Consider the following 9,307-nt stretch of genomic DNA (forward strand, 5'->3'; position numbering starts at 1 on the left):
TCCTGGAGAGTCCAGGATGTAAACTTGAAACTCTGAGGTCAGTCAGCATGTTTTAGTTGTGCTGAGATGAATATGATGTGAAAGTTGTGCTGACACTAAACTGCAGACATCAGGCTGATATTATACTGATCCACACTGAGGATCTTCATGGTAAAGTCTGTTTTCTTCTTCTCTGGTTTAGTCCATTGACTGCAGCAGAACAATGTTCACATTTCAAACAGTGATACTCAACGTATGGCCCGCGGCCCACACGCGGCCTGCCCACCTTTCCTGATTCAGAGAGAGGGGACCCTGATTAACTGTGTAGCTTCTTCCTCACAGTTCTAAGTATCAGACACAACAATGAATAATCCACAGCTGACTGTCTTTAGCAGGTCAAAGGTCACGGCACACAGCAGACAGTCAGAAATATTCTAACTCTGATCATTTATCAGTTGTGACACTGTGAGACTTGATCAGAGGTGTGATCATCACAGCAGAGGCCTTTGTGTCAAAGTCACTGAGGATCAAACAGAAACACATGAAGCAGATTTTCCTCTTCTGGCTTTTTATAGCAGATAACCTTCAAAATATTCTGCAGTCGATCAAAAACTGAAGCAAACCATGAACCAACATGTGAACATGATCTGATGCTGCTGAAGTGAAGCAAAGTTACAGAGGTTTGATTACAGACACAGCTGAGAGTTTGTAATCTGTCATCATTTTAAAAAGTTTCCATGGAACAGCAGAAATGAGGCTTTACTGTCAGAGGCCGACAGCACTGAACACAACAGCAGACTGGTGGCTAATAAACAGTGAATGATGCAGAAACAGATGTTTGAAGCTGTTCTTGGAGTACACTGAGAGAGAGAGAGCTGTGCAGGCAGGAACAGCCAAAGTCAGAGAGAATTCATGAGCATATTTATCAAACGTGAAGCAGAGTTTGGATCTTCTTTTGCTGCATCACTCAGTTTTGGTTGGAGACAGATGAAACCTGCAGCTTCAGGATCTGTGAGCTGTCCACTTTCAGCCCCGACGGCGTGTCCGTGTACGTGCCGTCGAGTGAACGATCCACGCTCTGTGTTTCCATCTTTGTGTGTTTAGCTGCTCTCATTTACTGTTTTAGCTGTTTGCTGCTTGTTGAAATAGTTTGTGAGCTTTAACCTGAGATTCTGGCAAAATACATTTATATTAAACATCGATTCAGGATCGAATGAATCAACATCGTTTTATTCAAATTAAAACCATTTAAATGGGAACATGAATTTTTTACAGCCGCCTCTAATGCTGGGTAATGTCAGCTGGTCCATGTGCAGCTGGCTGTGAGGCTCAGGGAGCGTCTACAAAGTGCAACACTGAAAGAACATCATCCATAAATATTGAGTAAGAACTGGACTCTCATACAGCGAGACTCAAATGCCTTTAAACATCAGCTTATCCTGCTGATCCAAGTCCAACACTGAGTTTGTAAAAACATGTTTGTCAATCATTTTGTTTGGTTTCTGAGGAAAATGATTCAATAACTTGCTGCTAATACACAACATTTCATCATATTTCCTCATAACCCTCTTTTGTCTGACCATTTGATCCCATTTGAATTTGCAATAAAGGATCCACAGAGTTTGGTGACAATAATGACAGTAGATGTTTGTGTGAAAGTGCTGGAAGCAAATGAGTGTGTGATGTTCTTTCAGTGTTGCACTTTGTAGACGCTCCCTGAGCACTGGTCTCACAGCCAGCTGCACATAGAGACCAGTGTTGTTAGTCCAGGTCAGAAGATGACTTGTTGGAATGAAAATGAGCTTGTAGTTTGTCTGCTTTAATAATGTGACTGGAAAAAGGTGTTGGACTTCAAATATGTCCATTTCTGTCACACTTCACCTTTAAAAGTGAAGCCATGTGGTTCCTGGAAGGAAAAACACGACTTGAGGTTCTGGGGGCGCTCCATCTCTGGGCTGGGGCCCTGGCCGGTCCTCGGGGGCTTGGGTCCTGGTTGGTGTGTTGCCGGGGTTGTGGGCGGGCGGGTGCATGGGGGCCCAGCCCTGGCGCGGGGTGCCGCCGGTGCATCGAGCCACCTGGGGGGCTCTTCAACTGGTGGGGGAGATTGTCACATCTTGCAGGAGCTTTCCTCTCTTCAGGAACTCTCTCTGCAGGAAGGGGAGATACAGGAGAGGTGGAGGAAGATCTCAGCCTGGGCGTCTATTGTCTTATGTAGTCTGGAAGATGAGTGGATGGTGGGGTGGGTGCAGTTTTCTCTGTGGTGGGGTTGGGTGGACTGTCCCAGGCTCTGTGGGGCCGGGAGGCGCTGCTGCACTGGTCCCCGGTCTGGATGGGCCTGGGCCCCCTTTCCCTGGCGGGTCGCGGAGTATGGGGGTGCCTACTGGGGTCAGCGGGGGAGCTGGCCCCAGGGAGGGGTCACTTGCCCCTCCCTTCCTTCCCTCCCCATCTCCAGCTGCCTCCCTCTTCCCGCTCCACCACAACCACCCACACATGCAGGGCCTTGGAGAAGGGGTATGTCACCAGGGTGCAGAGGAGGCTACCCCCCCTTCTGTCTTCTTCTGGCTGCCTCTGCCTCAATTTTATCCCACAACTTAGACATTCACATTACTCACACTCTCATTACACATACATATAGGATCTTGGGGGTGGGCACGATACATGGAATCCAGGTTACCATCAGGGTGTACACCTCACCCCTGGCGTCGTTGCCCACCTCTCAATTTTAAATACACTTAGACATTGAGGGCTATCAGGAGGGACTATGCGCTTACCTGCTGCTCTCTGGCAGGTAGCTCCATGCCCTCCTGGGTTTTAAATGCACCTTAGAACACACATGCATCAACACTACAATGAGCGGGTGGAGGGAGGTTTGGAGTCTTCTCTCACCTCCGTTCTCTGCGACCTGCTGGAGCGGGGGGGCTAGGAGGAGGAGTTGGCCGTCCGACTGCGGTCTGGAGTGTGGGGCCTCCCTGCTGCTGCGGAGTCGGGGCGGTCTTGTGTTCTGGGGGCCTCTGGATGTCTGGAGTTTTGATCTCCTCCATACCTGCTTCATGCCCTGAAGGACGGGGCTGTGGCCCCCCCACACCCTCTAGCAGATCATTACATGAAGGAACCTTTTAAAAAAACAAGCGCGTCCATGCTCACAGGTGTACACACAGGTGATCACACTCACAAACTACACCCTTTTGGCTCCTACCTCAAAGCACACTGTGTTCTGTTGATCTTATGTGCTGCACAATAATGTTTAATATTTAGTATTTACTGTCATATTCCCATATATCATTGTGATGTTGTTTATTCTATTACTCTTGTTCGCTTCGGCTTGTTTTCTTTTTTCTTTCTCAACAGGTGATCCAGGTGATCGATATATGCATTTTTTCTTTTTTTTCCTGCCCATTCTGTTGGTTTTTGTTTTTTGCCCTTCTCCCCCGTCCCTCTTCTCAGCTGTTTCTCTTTCCCTCTTTCTTTCTCTCCTTCTTTCTCCAGTCAAGTCTGTCCCGTATACAGCAAGTGAAAATAAAATAAACAATAAAAGGTGAATCAAATGGACCATTATGGCAAGGCTGGGATGGTCAATTTGGTAAAGTAAATCCGTTGGGCATCTTTCTTTGCCTTTAGACAATAATTCTGATGGCAAAAGAGCCAAACGGGACAGGCAAAAAAAAAAAAAAAAAAAAAAAAAGGAATGAAAATGAGCTTGTAGTTTGTCTGCTTTAATAATGTGACTGGAAAAAGGTGTTGGACTTCAAATATGTCCATTTCTTTCACACTTCACCTTTAAAAGTGAAGCCATGTGGTTCCTGGAAGGGAAAACACGACTTTTTCAAGTCTTTGTCCTGTTTTTATGAGAAATGTACGACTTTAATGTGAAACATTCAGAGTTTTTTCTCTTGTTGTGTTTGTTTGAAGCTGCTTCCTGTTGGCTTCAGCTGTTTGGAGTTTCCATTTTCTAAACTTCTACATTCTGAACCTTCTTCAGCTCTGAACAGATGATGAAACACTGAATGATTTCAAGCACTTTGTCTAATAAACTTACATCTTTCATTCTTTATACAGATTGAGTGTCTGTGCTTTGTCAGAGATCAGCTGTGATTATCTGGCAGCAGCACTGAAGTCCAACCCCTCCCATCTGAGACAGCTGGACCTGAGCTTCAACAACAAGCTGCAGGATCCAGGAGTGAAGCATCTGTGTGGTTTCCTGGAGAGTCCAGGATGTAAACTTGAAACTCTGAGGTCAGTCAGCATGTTTTAGTTGTGCTGAGATGAATATGATGTGAAAGTTGTGCTGACACTAAACTGCAGACATCAGGCTGATATTATACTGATCCACACTGAGGATCTTCATGGTAAAGTCTGTTTTCTTCTTCTCTGGTTTAGTCCATTGACTGCAGCAGAACAATGTTCACATTTCAAACCTTCAAAGAAGAAGAAAAATCCTCCACTGGAAAATTCACTGTGAAACTCTCAAACTCTTCATTCCACCTTAAAGTCTGTCTGACACTGAAATCCAAAGCAAAATGTGCGTTTGCTTTACAGACAGCAGTCCAACACAAACATACACACATCATCCAAAACACAGTCCAACATCCAAATCTCCTCCACTGCCAGCATGAATGATGGGAAAGAGAAGGAGGAACACTCTGACATTCAGGGTTAGAATGAGTTTCATCAAGCAGACTGTGAAGATCAAAGCTGCATTAGAAAGCTTACATGAATGAATGAGTGGACAGAAGTGGACAGAGATCATCTGAAGCACTTCAAAGGCTTTAAATCAGCACATTTCTCTTTATTCTTTATCAACTCTGTTAGTTTCTCTCAGTTTTCTGTGGAATGAAGCTAACAGCAGGCTAATAAGATGCTGACCAATAGGTTTCTATTAAAGGTTGTAATTTGTATATGAAAAAGTGCTTTGGCTCAGCAGGGATCAGCTTACAGGTAGAATACAGCTGCTGGATGGGATTAGCATGTCATAGCTATCTACCAAACTGCTAACTGGGGGATTTCAGGCCATCTATGGATCATTTTTGCTAACTGTTTATTCAGCTTAGGCTCACAGGGCTGCAGCCTGTGCCCTAGCTGTCATAGGGCAAGAGGCGTGGTCCACCTGCACAGGTGAGCAGTCCATCACAGGGCCAACAGAGAGCGACAGAGAAGCACTCCCTCACATCCACACCTACAGCCAATGTAGAAGCACCAATGAACCTAAGCAGCATTTCATTGGACTGTGGGAGAACATCCAACCTCCACAGAAAGGCCCAGCTGACCAACAAGCTTCAACCTACAACCTTCTTGCTCTAAGGCACTAGTGCTAACCACTTTTGCCCATTTCAGCCCAAATCCTGCATCTTCCTGCTTCTGACTCCAGGCCAGCTCCACTAACACTTTCTCATCAGACACTGCCACCTAGTGGAGGAAGTCTTAGTTCCATTTGAAACTTCAGATTACAGTTAGTTCCTTTACAAAGAGGTGGAGGTGGTGGGGCCACAGCACCATCATCACTGAGTGCCATAGGACACTTAACCTTTGTTTCCATATGCTGGGAACTTCCTGTTGTTCCAAGGAGGACTGGAAAATGTGTGAAAATCTCCCAGTCAGTTCCTCACAGCACACTTCAATCATTTCCCTCCCACAGCATCAGGACCAGGGCTTTTTCTCTCTTTGGTCCCACTAAGAGATTTCCACACAAACACCTCATCAGTGGGACTCTCAGAGCTACCAGCCCTTTGCTACAATCACAAAGCTCTTCATTGAAATCAATGATATCAAAGCTGGAATCAAATGAGTCCAAGTCTTCTGCTGATTCAGCATCACATTCATCTTTGCTCCTTGTTCTGCATCCCCACCATGGACTTCATTCCTTTCCAAGCCAGCCTTGAGTGTCCTTTATTCAGCTCATCCTCTGCTTTACTTTTACACCTGATTTTAGCTGCTTTATCTCTCTTTCAACAGGTTTCTGTGCCTCAATCTTTTTCTTCTCTCCCTCATAACAAGACAGCTTCTTCTGCCTGAGAACATGTTGGAGTGATTTACTAATCCAGGGCTGCTTATTGGGGAAAATACTTCCTGTTTCCAAAGTAATCCCCATTTTTCCCAGAAAGAAATGTCAGTAGAAATCGATGATCTAAGTGAGAACATGAGCCTTTAAAAAGTCCCAGTGGGTGCAGTCAAAGCAGTCCCTCAGTCCCAGTATAGAGTCTTTGGTCCAGACTGGAACAGCTGTGTGCCCAGTTTGAGCTCTCTTCAGTGCTGTGACCTGACAGACCCAGAGGGGCCATCACATCACATTTAGAAGCTCCCCTGATGGAGCCACAACACATGTCCAATACTTAGTCTGTCTTGTTGGACCAACTGGAAGAAATGATTCAAGGACTTAGTCACAGAACAGAGATTCAAATCTCCAAAATCCAACTGGCTGCATCAGGACATATAGTCTGAAACTCTGCACAGTTTCCTGTTTGAAGCTGCTTCCTGTTGGCTTCAGCTGTTTGGAGTTTCCATTTTCTAAACTTCTACATTCTGAACCTTCTTCAGCTCTGAACAGATGATGAAACACTGAATGATTTCAAGCACTTTGTCTAATAAACTTACATCTTTCATTCTTTATACAGATTGGTGAACTGTGGTTTGTCAGAGATCAGCTGTGATTATCTGGCAGCAGCACTGAAGTCCAACCCCTCCCATCTGAGACAGCTGGACCTGAGATACAACGACAAGCTGCAGGATCCAGATGTGAAGCAGCTGTCTGATCTTCAGCAGAGTCCAGACTACAGACTGGAGACTCTGAGGTCAGTAGAGTGATGGAGTGAGTGGGTGGTGCTGTCAGCAGTATTGTACTAAACACAGTCAGTATGAAACAAAGATCCAGTGTTTCCTGTAAAGCTGCAGCTTCTCAGTGAAGCTGTGAGAGGAGAACGGTGACAGGCTTCAGGATTGGACACAAACACTTCCTGTTTCTCACCCTTATGGTCACCATAGTAACGGCTGACACGCTCTGATCAAACACTGTCAACAGCCAATCAGCTCTCTGAACAAAGCAGCACGCAGACCAATGACTGCATTGATTTCCAAGTTTAAAGCAGTGAAGAACACAGTCTGTAGGTGAGGAAGAATTTAGTGAGAGCAGATGTTTGGATGGAATTCCTCCAGTTAACAGCTGGAACCGTCCATCTGGATTGTTGGGCTTGTTGTTGGGGTTCCTACAGAGCTCAGAGTGGACACACCAAGGTTCTTCTAATGAATGAAAGTCCAAACTCAAACTAGGAGGGAAAAACATTTTCAGCAACTTCAATAAAAATCCAAAGATTAGAAAAAGTGAAGCAACAATGAGTCCTAGTACAGTCCCAGCACTGACGTCCCTGCTGCTCTTTATACTGGATGTGCTGCATCACTGACTGACAGCTGATGAAGAGTCTCTGGAAACACTCGTTTATCTCCTCTGCTCTTCCTCCTTCTCTCTGCAGGTGGAGGCCATGATGGTAAACAGGACGGTGTGTGTGCTGAGAGAGGAGCAGCTGTGTCCTGATGATCCAGAGAGGTTGAAGCAGCAGCAGCTTGTGTGTAGAGACGCTCTGACTGGGCCATGTTACTGGGAGGTGGAGAGGAGAGCTTCATCCAGCAGTGACTGACAGAGGAATGAAGTGCAGATGACTGTCAGTGCTGCAGAGTGAACTGCTCTGAGAACAGCTCCACTGTCAGACACAATGTAGAGTCCAGCATCAGCCCTGTGTGTCCCTCTGGATCTGACAGAGGATCATCAGTGTATCTGGACTGCTCTGCTGCTGCTCTGTCCTTCTACAGTCTCTGCACAGTCTCTGTCTCACTCTGGAAAGATTTTACAACTTGTTGTAATTACAGAACGTTAATATAATATTCAAACATGTGATCTTCTCTTTATTTCTGAATCTTTACCAAATAAAGAAAAACCAAACTAACAAACAGAAGTTGCCGTGTCCTTTTTCACCACATCTGTGAATCTTTTCTGTGTTTTTCCTCTTTTCCTCCTTCCTGCAGCTCCATCTTCATCATTCTGTGTCCAGTATATGTGAACACGTCCAAAGCATCTGAGCCTCATGTTACCCGTTTGTGTGAGTTACGCCTGTCGTTGTGTTGTGGTGTATAAATAAGGGGCAGGAGACAGCGCTGGATCTCCGAGTTCTTTACTCTCAATTTCTGCAACATCTGCAATATCTAGAAATGCAAACCTGTGAGCTGTGTGTGTTGTGCGTCTGCTCGGCCACCTCTCCTCCGGCCGTGCTGGAAGCAGCTGTGCGTTTGACAGTTTTATCGACTCGACAATAATCGAACAAATTAAATGTTCAAAAATATCAACTTAAGCACTTCAAAGTCAACAAAAAGCTTAAAACAATGAAATAATATTTCACTGACAAAACAACAGCTCATAAGAACGATACACAGAATAATACAGAAACAAACAAATAAAAGTTATTAACCAGGATCCATGTTTTTGTCACAAACACTGAATCAGCTGATTCACTCTTTATGTTTCTGAGTTTGTTTTGTGATTATAGTTCTGGTTTCTGTTTCTGTGTCTTCACTGTGTCCCACGTCTCCTTACTTTGGACTCTGTGTTATATTTCCTGTTTTACTTTGACAGTCCTGTGTTACTGTTTCCTGTCTCGTGTGTGTAATTGGTCCCAGCTGTGTTTCCCTCCTGTCTCCCGTTCCCTGATTACTAAACTGCGTCCACGCCGCCGGCGCTCCTCTCCACAGCTGGATTCCAGGATTTCAGAGCATCCAGCTGTGGTGAGTGATGGAGACACTTTCTCTGCTCCCTCAGTAATCAGGACAGTTTATTGAACATCAGAGGACATAAAGGACTGTTTTTCACCTGCCCGTTCTGAACCTGGACATTAAAGACTGCTGGCTTCAAGGACATTAATCCCAGTGTCAGCCAGCCAATAACAGCCTGTGTTTTTCAGCTCTTTAGGAGTCAGAAATGAGAAAGACACAGACTGCTAACCTCTCCCTGCAGGAAATAAGCTCCGCCTCTTCCTTTCCTGTATATGAGTGATTCTGACATGAGACACAATGAGTTTCCTGTTTATTGTGACTTAAAGCGAGCAGCAAAGACACTAAACTGTGTGTTTCCAGCTGAAGCTGCTTTTTGTGTTGCTCCCACAATCCTGTCTGAAACAGTCAGTGAGGAAAACTCAGTTTATGCTTCCAAGCTCATTGTGAGAGGGCACATTGTGTTCCTGCAAGTGGTGATTTTGTCTGCATCCCTGAGTTTAGTGAGCTGCCTCCAAGTACTTGTGAAGCCCAGTGTGTTAAGGCTGCATCTCCCAGATGTTTCCAGCAGAGACGATAA

At 45.3% G+C, this 9,307-nt stretch overlaps 1 protein-coding gene across 2 annotated transcripts in view; it reads left to right on the forward strand.

Moving 5' to 3' along the window:
• Window positions 1-7,919, forward strand: part of LOC146642801 (NLR family CARD domain-containing protein 3-like) — a 35,651-nt gene extending 27,732 nt beyond the window's left edge. Inside the window, exons 5-7 of one of the 2 annotated variants that reach the window (XM_085397209.1) lie at window positions 4,036-4,212; window positions 6,588-6,764; window positions 7,440-7,919. In XM_085397209.1, the coding sequence (XP_085253335.1) occupies window positions 4,036-4,212; window positions 6,588-6,764; window positions 7,440-7,452 (367 nt within the window). In that variant the 3' untranslated portion in view covers window positions 7,453-7,919. The remainder of the gene's footprint in view (window positions 1-4,035; window positions 4,213-6,587; window positions 6,765-7,439) is intronic. The other variant, XM_085397210.1, reaches the window with a different exon arrangement.
• Window positions 7,920-9,307: the final 1,388 nt, after the last annotated feature.

The sequence above is a fragment of the Rhamphochromis longiceps genome, linkage group LG23, assembly GCF_057381845.1.
Source record: "Rhamphochromis longiceps isolate RC_006_pf linkage group LG23, R_longiceps_female_GT1.1, whole genome shotgun sequence".
NCBI classification, from domain to species: Eukaryota; Metazoa; Chordata; class Actinopteri; order Cichliformes; family Cichlidae; genus Rhamphochromis; species Rhamphochromis longiceps.